The following is a 14560-nucleotide window of genomic DNA, read 5'->3' on the forward strand; positions in this document are numbered from 1 at the left end:
TTATTATATGTATTATTAATGTGTATGTCACTTTAGGCAGAGGCCAGTAGCTTGTGAATCCCCTCCCCCCCGGGATCAATAAATTCTTAGCTTGACCTATAATGATCCATCATACATATACATCATGGGTGGTACATTTATCCAGCCTTTCACCCAGTTCAAGAGTTCTCTCCCTGAGAACCACCTCATATAAATGTACATATCATCTTAGGCTCTTCCGCCAGGACCTTAAATTGCTAATCTTAGCTGAGCTTTTCCCATATATCAACCCGATATCAGCAGCTGATTGTCTCTACGTTTATGGAGTTTAGTATTCCATTATATATCCATGATACTAGTACTTTAATCTTCTATGCATCAGTGAAGATACTGACCAGATTAGGTTCACTATTCTCCATTTATTTAATCTCTTAGCCTAAGTAGTCTCTGATGCCCGGCAGCTGAACACTCAACGAGAGGCGGCCTTCGCCGGTTTAACTGATTGGCACAGTCCTCACAGACAGCTCGACCACTTGTAATCATCAAGTAGCACACACTGACGTAGCGCAGCGTGTGGAGCACAGTCATCAGGGCAGGGGTGTGTTTTTCGTCATGTAATCAGCTCCAATGAACAATGATGTATACACTTTCAATTTAAAGCTGAAAGGTAGCACTTTAATCTTACAATTAAAATTCAGTGTGATGGACACTGTGGTACTGTTAATGCTTTTTATAGGAGGTTACAGACGTGGCAATCGACGGGTTTTCCTGTGGCCTGCCAGTGAAGTGTTCTCGACTCTGTCTGACTCAGACACCTGACCTGAATCCAGCTGATCACGTTTCACTGCTGAAGGGCCAGACTGAAAGCAGGAATTGAAGGTGGCTGCTGCACAGGTGTGGCAGAGCATCACCAGAGAAGACATGAAGTGTCTGCTGGTTTGACTGACAACACTTCACAACAAATGTGACACTGATGTGATATCGTCCAGAGTTGCTGAGATAGAAAGAAGTGAACTTACCACACATCCGTAGTCCAGTCCTCATCTCGCATATAACACCAGAATCTCTGACCAAACTTTTGGTGGTTAAATTGCATTGTGGGTATTGTAGGCACCAGGTTTTAACAATGAAGACGAATGTGTGGAATAAAAAAGACAATTAGTCTTTAGCTCTGCCACATTGATTTTAATCAAAAGATACAGGGATTGCAATGCTAAATGAGTAGAGAACGCTTTTAGGTTTATGTTTATCTGCCCAGTAACTTTTTGACCCCTGAAATTAAAGGATTATTTATGAACAGGACAGTTTATAAACGAGTCTACAGCCACGCATGAGTCAGATTATAAACCTCATAGTTCATTTCAAATCCAGTTTAATAGGTTAAATAACAACATGTCACTGTCCATATATTTTCTAAATGCACTGTAGAAGGAGGGAATAGGAAGGGTTTAGTTTTATGCATATACCTTTGATCATTTCAAAAACCCTTGAAAATAAAAACAGCTAACGTTTTTTTCTTTTTAATAATGGATAGCCATAGAACAGTTTTATTTATTAAAATAAGGCACCTTCATTTGTCAGGCTGACTCAGCTCTGGACCTCCCCTTCTCATGGCATCAATACTTCCCACCCCGAGGAAAACCTTATGAAGGATAATTGATGATAGCACTGATTTAAAAATGAATAATTTGACCTTCTGGGGGAAATAATGAGTACTGTTAATAAATAAAGACACAGGGCATAATTTGAAGAATGTCTCACTCTGAAACATCCCATTCTACAGAGCGAGGGTGCAGGTACGGTGCTTACATGCAGCTGTGTTCCAGCTGTGAGTTTGTGATGGCCGGTAGGCACTGTACATCTACGATGATTTATTTTTCGCCTGTCGGTGCTGATTTTACAAACAGGCGAAAAATAAATCATCGTTCTATCGGGTTGAGATCTGGTGACTGTAAAGGCCACAGCATATGATTCACATCATGTTCATACTCATCAAGAATTCAGTGACCCCCCGTGCCCTCTGGATGGGAGAGACCAGTCCGGATAGAGGATAGATACGTTTCATCACAGGATAAAGTGATCACTCAGAAAGACTTTATATTGATTTGCTGTGAAACTTCCCTCTAAGGGGAGAAGCGCACCCACACCATGCCAGCAAAATCCCCCTCACCTTTGTAATGAGCGGTATACGCGCTGTAGCCCTAAAATAATTCCCCTCTCCGTGTAACTGGTGACAGCCTGTTCTTGCTGATTCAGTGTGATCACATCCTGCACTGACATTCTCAGTCAATTGAGAGAGAGCTGCTCTTCTGTTTTTCCCTCACATATCACACTAATGCACGAGCATCACGGTCGTCACATGTGAGCTGTCAACCGCTATTTCCTGACGTCTCTTCTATAGATCTAAATGCAGATGTCACTTCAGTCTCTGTTCCTATTGAAACATCAGCCAGTTGAGGATCTTTGTGACTGAAGCTCCTGCCGTCCGCGCTCCATCTATGAACCTGGGCCTGTTCGGCATTTCAATACCTGCCACAGAGCATGATTGGATATTGGTTTGCTGGATTGAGGTTTTTTTTTCTCTTTAATTTGTCACCGTTCTGTATCTGAGAAACCATCCCCCGAAGAGTCAAAATGATTGCCTCGAATTTAAGGTGTAAAATGGGAGAACAAAGCCTGTCTTTGAACTGTTCATTTGTTTCACTAAGGAATCTCCTGCTCACTCTGTCTCTTTACAACTTTTCCCAGTTATTCAGTCACTGTCCTCCCACTGAGGCTTTTCTTAGACAAACATAATCATTATGTGCACACATTATATTGTCAAGAGAGGCACCTCATGTCTTGTCTTGATAATAAACCCTGTACCTGCTTTTCATCGAGGAATCCTTCAGAATCCCCTTAATTCCACCCCTCTGTCTCCCCCATCCTTCCTGCGTCATGACAACCCACTTGAGCATCCCTCAGTGACAATAGATCCTTTTGTTGTCGCTCTTCTGCCCGACAGGAGAGACACGACGACTCAATAACATGTTTACCACTCAGTAACACAGCGCTCCAACTGCTAATCAAGCGCTCACCTGGGGGAGCGTGAACACAGGAAACTGGGGCAAAAGGAGAGACAAAACACAGGAAGCAAAATTGGCGTGTGAGGAGGGGGGAGGAGGAGAGAGTGAGAAGAAGGTTGTTATAAATGGAGGATGGGTGTGACTTATTGCAAGAAAAGTGAAAATTTAAGCCCCTTTTTTACAGGGTGAATCCCTCCCTTTGAGACAGCTGTTTCCATCTTGTATTATGAGGCACTTATCTATCCTGTCACCAGCTTCGCTCTTTGAAAAAGATCATTGCCGATCAGTTGTAAATCAGTTAATGCAGCTTTAAAATGAAAGCTGATTTGTGGCCACCGTGGAGAAGATGAGAGTTTGTTGAAAAAGGCTCTTACATCAACCATAAAACATCCACGAGGTGGAGAAGTTAAAAAAATATATAAAATGAATAAAATTCTACACATTGTGGGTTTAAACATGATTGTTTGATCCAAACTAGACATTGAAAACAGGGAATGGTCATTTGTCTTAGGAAAAAGAGTGTATTATCACATGCACAGTGGAAAATCTAACAGTTCTGAATGACATTCTGTCGACAATTTTATATTTGAAAATAAAGTGTTGTCTGTTTTATCTCAATAAGTAGAAGTACTGGACCCAGACAGCAGCAACAGTTTGACAGAAAATTATTCAGACATGACTGTGTTGGGAAAAATTGCTGCACATCAAAGAATGTCATGAAAGACGTGTAATAGGACAGAAAAACGATTCCTTTAGCGAGCGCTTTCTCCTCTTATTTCTGTGTTTGGCTGAGGGGTTATTTTTGTGCTTTTGTGAGTTACTGTGCTGATATTATATTCCACATTAACAATAATGGTGCTGGAGGAAAAAGTCGGAGGAAAAGTCAATAAAGTTGTTCTCTCTATTCTTGCCGAGGAACATTAATATCTCTCCTAAATTCAGTCAAAAGTCAGCGACATCATATGATGTGAAAACTAAGAACAATGAACGTCTGTTTTTTTCCATGTAGTCGATGAGAGATTTTTCACTGGATAAATGAAAACTTCAGCCTGATCGTGGTGTTAGACGAGAAGTCCAGGAATCAGCCACAACCACTTCCCTGGCTTCGAATTTTATCCAAACAAACATTAGTAATCTGTTTCTTACATCAAGCAGACTCAGAGCAACATTAGCATTCATTTGGTGTCGCTTTTTCTGGCTACGAGACAAATCGAACTCCAATGTTCCCACTGTTTTTCACTGCGGCTTTGTTTGCACCAACTCCTGAGAAGAATACGTGGCTGTTCAGCTTTAGAGTCGAGATTGTGGTGTACAGGGAGTTTATCGGGATGTTCTTGCTGAAAACAACTGTCTGCTGCAGCTGGAAAACAAAGTTAATAAGAGCTGTGAGACTGGACCCTTATGTTGAATTTGCAGGCTGTACAACCAAGATGACCAAAAAGAAAAGAAAAAAAAATCTGCATGGAAGTGCAGAGTTTGGGTGTTAATTCTCTATTCTCCACTGCATGAGCAATCTTGTCACATTGCGCAGACAATGGGTGACACTATGGACCACAGAGAGCTGAGGGTGCTTCTTAATTCAGAGTGTACTACTCTTGTCTGTTTGTCCCTCCTCATAGGAACAATGCAGAAACATAATAGCTCTGCAAATAGCAAACACATGGCTCAAACAACTGCCTTGCAGGAAAGGCTGTTGGGAGGATGGGGGCGTGGTGGGTGACAAATCACCTCTGCTCACAATGCCACAATAACACAGCCTGAGAACGAGCAGTGAATAAATAAAGTTGTCTGAAATTGAATGAGGAGAGGATTTGGAGAAACAGAAGCTTGTCCGCGTGTGTGTAGATGAAAGGACCCACAAGTGGGATTGAGCCCATGATTTTCCGTCCGTCGATCACCCGTATGAAAACACCTCGAGGGACAAAAGGAGAGAGGTATGAATCATCTCAGCGATCCTCAAAATACACACTCAAACCAGGCCGAAGGTGAAATCATGGTGAGATTTAGCTCAGACAGGGTTGAAATTAACTTCATCACACCTTTTGCTCTCTAAGGGGCCCTACTTGCCACTTCCTCTGCTCACCACATTTAATGACGTATCAGAACCAAGGTGGAAAATAGAAGGAAAAAAAAAAAAAGGCACACAGAGTAAAGGTAATGGATGCAACAGCGTGAGGTCAGATTGAATTTCGTCAGAGGGATGGAGGGAGAGGTTGAGGCATGAAAAGCGCGCGCTGATTGGCGTTGTAAGTGTGTGTAGGCTACTAAAATGGCTTTGAAATTCTCTCTCTCTCTCTCTCTCCCTGTATGGCTTTTGAAAATGTGTTTTTCCCCTCTTTTCTCTTTTTCCTCCAGGCTATTTTTCTCAGCCTTTCCCTGGCAACAACCTTATGTAAGAGATCAAACACAGGGCGAAAGGATAGCTCTGCCCCTGGCTGTGTGCTGACACTGTGCACCAATCCCAATAATACTAAACAGCAAACTTTCACACTGCAAAAATGACCACTCACCCCCCCCCCCCCTTGGACATAATTACAGCACAGTACGTTGTACTGTCTTACAAGTGTCTGCAAACAGCATCCCTGGCTTACTTCGACAATTTGGCACTGTGATGCAGAAAATGCAAGTTTCATTGTGGTTATCGGGCTGCGAGGGAGAACAAGAGATGTGGGCAGCGTGAAAGGAGTAAAATGAATGTCCCTAAAATGAAAGTGAATCAATATGGTTGCCTGAGGAAGTGAAAAGGTGGAATGAGAATGAGAGCAGGAGAGGGAGGAGGGTGTTGAAATAGTGTTGGAGCAAGATTAATGGTTGTTTAAAAAGGAACAGTATTCATCAGTAGTCAGCTTCAGGTGCAGAACGGCGTCTGTGTATGTGTGTGTGTGTGTGTGTACGCGCGTGCTAGTGTGTAAGTACACTTTGCGGTAAGTATTAAACTTCCCCACATGACTACTTCAGTAATGACCACCCAACCATAATACTGATTACTTTGTATTATATTACTAAATGAGTGCGAGGCTCAGTTTCTTCTCTTCATTTAATCTCTGTTGCCTTCACATAAAACACACACACACACACACACACACACACACACACACACACACACACACAGTGGTGATCCAACAGCCCCACCTGCAGGTTTAAGCATTTTTTTCGATTCAATCACTCAAAAACAAATCACATCCCTTTAATCAAAAATTCCCATAAAAAAAATAAACACTGTTGAAGAAGTAATAGATTTATTCATGTCAAAAATCTTTAGGAGCAGATTTAGACTTCATCCATACAAAATAATCACAACTCTCAGCATTATTACAAAATCATCTCTCCCACACGCTGCAAACGGAGTGAACGTTCCCAATAAATAATCAGTGAAAAGTTTAAAAGGAATTCAGCAGGAACACAAGAGATACCCTCATGGTCGCATTCAAAACAAGCACGGACCCAACAAAACACACATCCATTCTCTATCACTTGCACTTGTACGTGAGCTGTTTGCGATGATAGTGGATCCACGCGGGAGACGCAACAAGCCCGGTCAGGAAGCCGATCATGGCGCCCAGACTGCAGGAAACAGGCCAAACCTACGAGAAGAAGAGGACGTGTGAGTCTGTCCGTTCGCAGCTGTAAATTGGGATGAAAAAAACGCTCCAGTGTTGCACTGATACATCAGGGGACGGGATGTTCTGCTTCCCCCGCAAGCACAACATCTCCACTCGTGCAATGCTCCGTTAATTTAAAGAGTAGCTTCTAAAGGAAAAAAAAAAAATTCAGCTCCACTGACATTCAGAGTTATGCTCCAATAATCAAAGTCTACATCTAATTTGCATTTTCCTCCAGTTAGTGTGAAGAGAACTCCCATTGCAATTAGAACTCTAATCTTTCCCTTCTTGTCATTTAAAAAAAATGGATTAATTAAAGAAAGAGAAATATTTAATGGTTACTGTGTTGAATTATAATTTCATAGAGGTTGTATTTAATACTACTCAGTGATGAATGGAAACAGCTGGCTTCTTGTTAACAGAGGAAACTGTGAAGAGAGTGTGCTGTGTGCCAGAAGCAGACAAACAAGACGACTGGTGAAGATTTACGGGAAAATTACTGTGAGGTTACAGAAATGCTTGAATCATTTTGTGCATTTACTGTTTGTTTTCAAAGACGATGTTATTTATAAGTGGTTTTAAGGTTTGAAGCGAGTTCTGCCTCGTTGATCTGAAAGATTTCGGAGGCCCGGAAAGGCATGATTGTCGAGTAATTCACAAGGAGAAAAAAAAGCAAAAACATTATCCTGCAACAAATTTGTGGAATCCTAACATGAAAGCTGAGAATCAGCGTTAAAAAGTACCACAAAATAGAGCCGCTTCTCATATTAGTCATGGATCACTTTGCTTGAGAATTTTTTTAGCATCTAACTTTAAGTTGAACCTCTTTATTTCTGTCACAGCACACCGCTGCTGTGATGCTCCAACAAGAAACTTGCATGAAAAAGAGGTTTTAAGATAGGATAAAATGTTCTTGTATGATTCCAGATACGAGGAGAAAGATCCCACAGTAAACATTTTGTTAATGAGAGGATTTCCAGTGTGTGCTGACCTGCCACGGCCTGTCCCAGTCCAGAGGTATAGGGAAGGCTCCGACCCAGGCTCCTACCACTGTGCAGGCGACTGTGATCTGTAGACAGGTGTCCCACACAGACATAGCTCTGGAGATGGAGACAGAGCAAAGCAAGGTCGGTTTAGATACACAAGATAAACACATGAACTATATGACAGAGGGTCATGGAGCAGGGAGAGAAGAAAATCTGATTTTGAGGTTACCCGTGCCGACTAAATACACGTATCCAGGCCTGGACGTTGGGCCCAAGGACACAGAGACACCTCAGTGTGGTTAGAGAGGTCAGCAGCACGGCAAGGGAGAACGTCTCTAAGGCAGATCTGGAAAACACAGGAATTAGAGACACCTTAGCACCAATCAAATGCCTAACTAGCACCACAGAGTTACAACACAAACATTTTGTGGAGGTAAAACTTGTGCCAATACAGCAAAGCATAGAAAACAGCAACTTTTAGAAAGGAATGATTACAAGGTATAATAATGCGATCAATAAAATAGAGACAGAGAAAATTAAAATGTGTGAATGTGTAATTTTTAAAAAAGTAGGTGTTATTTATCTGGAATATTTGGTTGTGGTTGATACATTTTAAAGTGTATTACTCACAATCATTGTAACAAAGTCGCTTCATCTAAACTAACAGCAACAACTCCCTTTGTTTTCCTTTTTCTCTGCTGCACATCTCCCTCTCTCATAACCACACACGCACAGGTACAGAACACGAGCCTCTCCGTGTACTCACTCAATCAGCGGAGCTCCATAGAGAACGACTACACTGTGAAAGAACAGGCACGACAGGAAGAAGTACAGACAGGAACGAAACAACCTGGACAGCTGCAGAGAGAAATGGGTGAATTAAGTTAAAAAAACAAACGTTACAGAGAAAAAGCACACATAGATCAAATTATTAATTGGGAAAATAATCGATTATGAAAATATGTTAGCTGCAGCCTTGTATATTTGACTATAGTTTATATGGTCCATATTACTGACAGACTTGACTGTTATAGTGCCAGAAGCATAAAAAAAAAAAACTTCTTAAGTCTCATGTCTGACTGACTGTGGTTAAACTGAAGCGTCCACTCAGCTTTTGGAGATGATAAGACGTAGCTAGAGGGCAATTAGATACTTGCAACAATTATTAATAATTTATAACAAATAATGACAACACTTACAGAGCCAGTATTCAGCCAATTTAACCCTTTTACACTACTACCACCACGAGCCCAGCAGTCACCTTGTATCCCAGCGTGTGCTTCTTGGTGGGCGGTGTGATACCGAGCAGCCAGAAGACGGCGACACTGACCGCAGTCACCGTGCCGGACACCGAGTAGAGCCACAGCAGGTGAGTCCCGTACACCGAGAAGCCCCGTACAAACACCGCAGGTAAGACGGTCGCCATGAACACCGAAGCGGCGATGATGGCATGAGTGGACGCCATGGCTCGGATTTCATGGTCCCACATGACGGTTACTTTACCTACCTATAATTAATCTAATACAAAATTCTAAATAAAACACTTGAAATGTTAATTTAGCATTGGTTGTGCAGGAAAGGTTGAGTGCACGGGTAGGTCGATTTATCTTCCGTAAACATGGAGCGACACTAACTTCCGCTTGCACTTCATAATAAAAGCCCAATGTTTATACCTCTACGAAAGCAAAATCAGCAAATTAATCTCAAATACCAAGAGATTGTGCTTTGAATTATTTTAAATTATTTTCATAATCGATTGATCGGCTGATTAATTAATCGATTAACCAACTAATCATGTTATCTATAAAATGCCAGAAAACCAACAGTCCAAAAAATAAAAGCTATTTACTTTAGGCTACTATCATACAATACTAAGAAAAGCAGCAAATCCTCCCAAATTACTAGATACTAATTAGTGCTAGGACTGGGTATTGCTTGACATTTTTATTGTAAAAATAACTTAAATAGGTTATCAAAACAGTTTCAGATTATTTGCTATGCAATTATATTATATACAGTATAATCTGCACAAGATGCCTTTTGTGATTTTGTGTTTTTGTGTGAATTTCAGATATTGTTAAATATGTTATATTGATGCAAACCTCTTTTATTTATTACTAGAATCATATTTATCATCTCTTATGCCAGTTAATTTGTTCATGCAGGAATGTCAAAAATGTCTCCCTGAGTTAGTGAAATTAAACCCCTCAGGTCTCTCTTGCTAAAGACAGCTTGATCTCTGTGAGATTTCCTGAATGAATAAAGCTCGACTAACTAAATCTCACGGACTCCAAGGATAAGACCCGTACAAGACCACCCTCAGTGTACTTTTATTTTGAAGAAATATACTAGTCTGCAACAAACAGGAAGCATTATTTTGTTCTTGACTTCCCAGCCTTTAACCAATCACAGAAGGCCAGTGACATATTACTGTGACCTTCTGTAACGGACAGAATAGTTAGCCAATGAAATTTGAGATTCTCGTAACTCTGACCAATCAATCTGCTTCGAACACGAACAGGAGGAATAAGCGACCGGAAGTTTACAATCAGCTATCGAGAAAACTAACATTTAGCTAGCATTTTATTTTGACCTACCATCGAAAAGCCTCGATTATAACGAAACAACAGGAAAGATGGTTTGTGAGAAGTGTACGTATCACACAATTCAGATGCTTTCTACCTTTAACGTTTGACCACATTTTTGCTGTTAGCGAAGGCTGGTGATTTCCTGGATAGCAAACATTATGCGACTGCTAACTGTCTTCATATTGGCTTATAAACACAGACTTGACTTCTTTAAAAAGGTGCTATTTTCTCGGTGTTTCTTATTTTTTCAGGCGAGAAGAAGCTCGGTAAGGTCATCACCCCTGACACCTGGAAGGATGGAGCGCGGAATACAACAGGTAAGTCCAGGTCCTTAATTTAAGTAAAAGTACTATTACAACAAACTATTGTAACTCATAAATAAACGTGTAAATCGCATGAAAAATAAAAAATATCAAACAGCCCAGAGTGACATCTCCACAGTGTTTGTTTAGTCAAACCAAAAGTAAACCTCAACATTATTAAAACTAGTAATTAAAAAGAAAAAGCAGCAAATCATTACGTTTGAGAACCAGGAACCATTTAATTTTGCATTTTGCTTGCAAAACCACTTGAACAAGGGTCTACCCATGTGTCCTGCAGTCCGTTAAAGTCTTAAGAATGTAGTCGACCTTACCAACCATTACCAGGCTGTGAGTAGTTTCTAACTCAATGACAAGTAGTTTCACAAACCAAGACTTCTTCAATTTCAGTTTGCAATGTTGCTCCTAGTATTGAGCAGTATGACACAGAAAAACAGATAATTTATCAATATGGTCTCTTCTGTTCATTGTGACATATTTAGTTTAACATGTCAGGTGTGACTCCAGTCTAGCTAAAACAAGATAAGACTTCAGATAGGTCGGATGAGAGTCCCAGCCAGATATAGCACTTATGCACATTTCACCTTCTTTGTTTTGTTTTAATGTGCTACTTTATCACTGATCAACATCAATTTTTGCTTCAAAACTTCAAATGATAGTAACTACACTAATAACAAACACAAGCTTGACCCCTATTTTTGATTATATTTTACTCATCACACTTTTTTTATATTCCCACAATTGACATTCTTTCATGTTTTTTTGGGGGACCAAATCACACATAAAAATCTTTCATACATTCATTAATTTCTAATTTCTCTTTGTCTTTGAATTGTGACAAATGGTAATGTAATGTTAGTGATGGTGATATTTTCTTTCTTTCTGCTTCCTTCATTCAGAGAGTGGTGGGCGTAAGCTGAATGAAAACAAGTTCCTGACTTCTAAGAAAGCTAGGTGAGAAGCTTCATAAAGACTGGCTTTAAATCAAAGTCTTATTGTGTGTGACTCGTCATTTTGTTCATGGGGAAAAATATCACCATCACTGTCCCTATTTTTATCTGCACAAAGTCACACAAAAGTTGTTTTTAATCTACTCACTCTGACTGTGGCACATAAGCATTTAGCATGTTGATTTATTCTCTATAGTTGTATTATCTGAAAATCATACAGCAATGGTGCATCTCTATTTATGAATCTATAATTCATCTCCCTCTCAGGTTTGATCCTTACAGCAAGACGGGCTTCGCTACCTGCAGGATCTGCAAGAGCTCAGTTCATCAGTCTGGATCACACTACTGCCAGGGCTGTGCATACAAGAAAGGTAAAAACTCACCCACACTGGGCTTCATACTGAGCTGAAATCCTGATGAGTTTTGTGTTGCACTAGTGTGTTTTCCCTTTGAGAGTTTCCTTTAGTCAACACTTAAGACTCATGGAGCTGAAATAACACAATGCTTTTATGTTGCTGTCCAATGTAGTTGTAGGGACCCATTTAAACGAAGAAGATGGGGAGTAAACCTCACTATCGTTTCTGAGATTTTTTGCACAAATGAAACAAACTGTAAGAAATTCACTGAGACAAGCGTCACACTATATCTTGACTGACAATACCAGTTTAAAGTCTGAAAATATCTGTAACCCGCTCTGTGCCAAATGAAACATGAAAGGTTGGTTCACCTGAAATAAAAATGTCTTCTCACTCACCTCTTGTATGTAGCTATGCAGATTTTTTTGTTTATTTATTTTTTTGAGATTTCCATCTCTGAGATTTCAGTGTCCCAATTACTCTGGGTAATCCACACCCTTTCCTGTTATTAAGTACTATTTCTTCTGTAGAAAGACAGTGAAATGTAAAAGAGTCCACAGTGAGGTCTGTGGATTATCCAGAGCAACAGGCACTTTGTTTTTGCATGGCTCAATACCACTAAGGGTAAATGAGATTCGAAGTTAAGAAGCATAAGCCTGCAAACACACTGGTGTGGTCATTTACCTTGTACAAAATACAAGAGCAGCACCTGCTCCTAACATTGCTCCTCTCTCTCCACTGATATTTTTTCAGTGATTTACTCTATTTCCTCCCTTTTTGTTTCTCCAGGAATCTGTGCAATGTGTGGAAAGAAAGTTTTGGACACCAAGAACTACAAACAGACATCTGTGTGACAGTGTGCCGATCCGAAAACAGTTCTACAAGTGAAAAAGAGATGTGAGGATGAGACTGAGGTGTATATATGTCATCTTGTCACATTTGCTGTATTATTCCACAATTCCCTGTCATACACAGCTATAACTCTTTGCTGTTTCTCTTCCCAACTCAGTGAAAGAGAGATATTTGGAGATGGCTTTGTCCTCTTATTATAGAATATTATTAAAATGCCACTGGAACTAATACAGTGGCCATACACAGGGTAGCACTGTCGTCTCCAAGTACACCACCAGTTATCACCTTAAGCCAAGGTTTCTTTATTTTTTGTATATTTTAAATTAAATACTTAGACTTGGATTCTTTGCTTTTTAAAAATAATTGATTTCTTTATGTAATATGTCAAGTTTTTCTTTTTTTTTTTGTTGTTGAGTGAATTAAAGCATCCAATATGATGACATCATTTGACATGGTTATTTGTACCTCTGCCTGAAGCCATAAAGGCTATAATTTTAGCCTCTTGCGCACAACATACCCATATTTTTCCCATATGCCTGTAATAATTGGTTTACTCTGACATAATCATATTTGGAAACTACATGCTGTACTGTCAGGTATGGAACCCCCCTCAATTGCTGTCGGAGATAGAGGTTATAGTTCACAAGCTGTCTGATGACAGGGTCGTCCTTTGATATTTAAAGGCCTTGCTCGCCCTCAGGCTTTCAACTACATGCGCACACACTTGCTTTTATGTCTCATCATTGATTTATGCTGTTGTTCCATAGCAGCGTCAGGCTTTGGCTCATACAGGTGATGTACAGTAGATAATGACTGGATGTAGTAAATGTGAGTCTCATGTTTAAACTAGTTTAGCAGAGTAACCTGCTAAATAATATTCAACTACAATCTAAAGTGACTACAACTAAAAAACAGGTTATATAATTATGGATCCTTTAATTTGCTTGTTATATCACTCCCCTTTTGCTCCTGTTATTCTGTGTTGTGGTACCTTCACAGGGACATCAGTAAAATATCCCAGGTTATACCTGTTATACAGCAAACCTAGAGCCATCAATGCTCACATCATACAGATGATGTCTGAGATTGACGCAAAATAATGTTGAGGATCAACTTAACAGCTACAATTCCATACTAAATACTATAGTACATTATATTTCCTACAGTATATACTAACTGTCATAGTACATTTACATTACATTCACACATTTGGTAGAAACTTTTATCCAAAGTGACTTTCAAGTGAGGGACATCCCTAAAGCCTCAGAGCAGAAGGAGACCTTGGCTTAAGTACTAAGTACTACATCTATTTAATAAATGCAAGAAGATCAATTAAAGAAGTGCACCAAAGGTGCAGGGTAAGTACTAGTTTGGCATGTTAGTATACAGCTGGTATATGGGCACTCATACAAGAAATGTGTACTGAAAGCAAAATGTTCTTCTGTTTTGTTCTTCCAAGATCTTTCTAGAGCTGTTTCATCACAATTCACAATTCTTTTTTTAGCCAAGCTAGTGAGGTGGCTCTATAGGGATGGCATTGTTGGTCGATCCACCACTTCAATCCAGTCTGGAATAGCTCAACAACTGTTTGTACGTGGTCCCATCAGGAAAATTGCAATAACGGTAATAATCCCAGCACCATCTAAATGTGTCCAATACTTGTTTTATGACTAAATACCAGCAAATCTAATGATATTCCCATCAGCCTCAGCTGGACTTTAGTGTTCAGCGCTCTTTGGCAGTTGTTAGCACGCTAACACGCCAAACTAAGGTGGTGAACATGGTAAATATTAAACCTGCTAAACTTTAGCATGTTAGCATTTAGCTCAAAGCTGCTGTGTGCTTAAGTACAGCCTCCCAGA

At 40.0% G+C, this 14560-nt stretch overlaps 2 protein-coding genes across 2 annotated transcripts; one reads left to right on the plus strand and one right to left on the minus strand.

The window, feature by feature from the left end:
* Positions 1-6266: 6266 nt before the first annotated feature.
* pigf (phosphatidylinositol glycan anchor biosynthesis, class F) lies at positions 6267-9236 on the minus strand. Its single transcript, XM_023406541.2, has 5 exons — positions 8894-9236; positions 8399-8490; positions 7862-7978; positions 7638-7746; positions 6267-6628 (listed from the first exon to the last, which is right to left on the minus strand). Exons 1-5 carry the CDS (start codon positions 9119-9121, stop codon positions 6515-6517), a joined length of 660 nt encoding a protein of 219 aa, XP_023262309.1. The 5' UTR covers positions 9122-9236; the 3' UTR covers positions 6267-6514.
* An 890-nt stretch (positions 9237-10126) lies between these two features.
* cript (cysteine-rich PDZ-binding protein) lies at positions 10127-13143 on the plus strand. The gene is made up of 5 exons (XM_023406544.2): positions 10127-10283; positions 10472-10537; positions 11440-11494; positions 11758-11861; positions 12636-13143. Exons 1-5 carry the CDS (start codon positions 10268-10270, stop codon positions 12698-12700), a joined length of 306 nt encoding a protein of 101 aa, XP_023262312.1. The 5' UTR covers positions 10127-10267; the 3' UTR covers positions 12701-13143.
* The last annotated feature ends 1417 nt before the right edge of the window (positions 13144-14560 follow it).

The sequence above is a fragment of the Seriola lalandi genome, unplaced genomic scaffold (genome assembly GCF_002814215.2).
Source record: "Seriola lalandi dorsalis isolate HSWRI2012SDOR001 ecotype SW California unplaced genomic scaffold, Sedor1 jcf7180002054311, whole genome shotgun sequence".
Classification (NCBI taxonomy): Eukaryota; Metazoa; Chordata; class Actinopteri; order Carangiformes; family Carangidae; genus Seriola; species Seriola lalandi.

Coding starts and splice junctions, on each gene's coding strand:
- cript (XM_023406544.2), top strand. Junction 11,495..11,757: donor CTGACTTCTAAGAAAGCTAG/GTGAGAAGCTTC, acceptor TCTCCCTCTCAG/GTTTGATCCTTACAGCAAGA. Junction 11,862..12,635: donor GGGCTGTGCATACAAGAAAG/GTAAAAACTCAC, acceptor TTGTTTCTCCAG/GAATCTGTGCAATGTGTGGA.
- pigf (XM_023406541.2), bottom strand. CDS start 9,121: ATGTGGGACCATGAAATCCGAGCCATGGCGTCCACTCATGCCATCATC. Junction 8,491..8,893: donor AGCACACGCTGGGATACAAG/GTGACTGCTGGG, acceptor TTCTCTCTGCAG/CTGTCCAGGTTGTTTCGTTC. Junction 6,629..7,637: donor ACTGGGACAGGCCGTGGCAG/GTCAGCACACAC, acceptor TTCTTCTCGTAG/GTTTGGCCTGTTTCCTGCAG.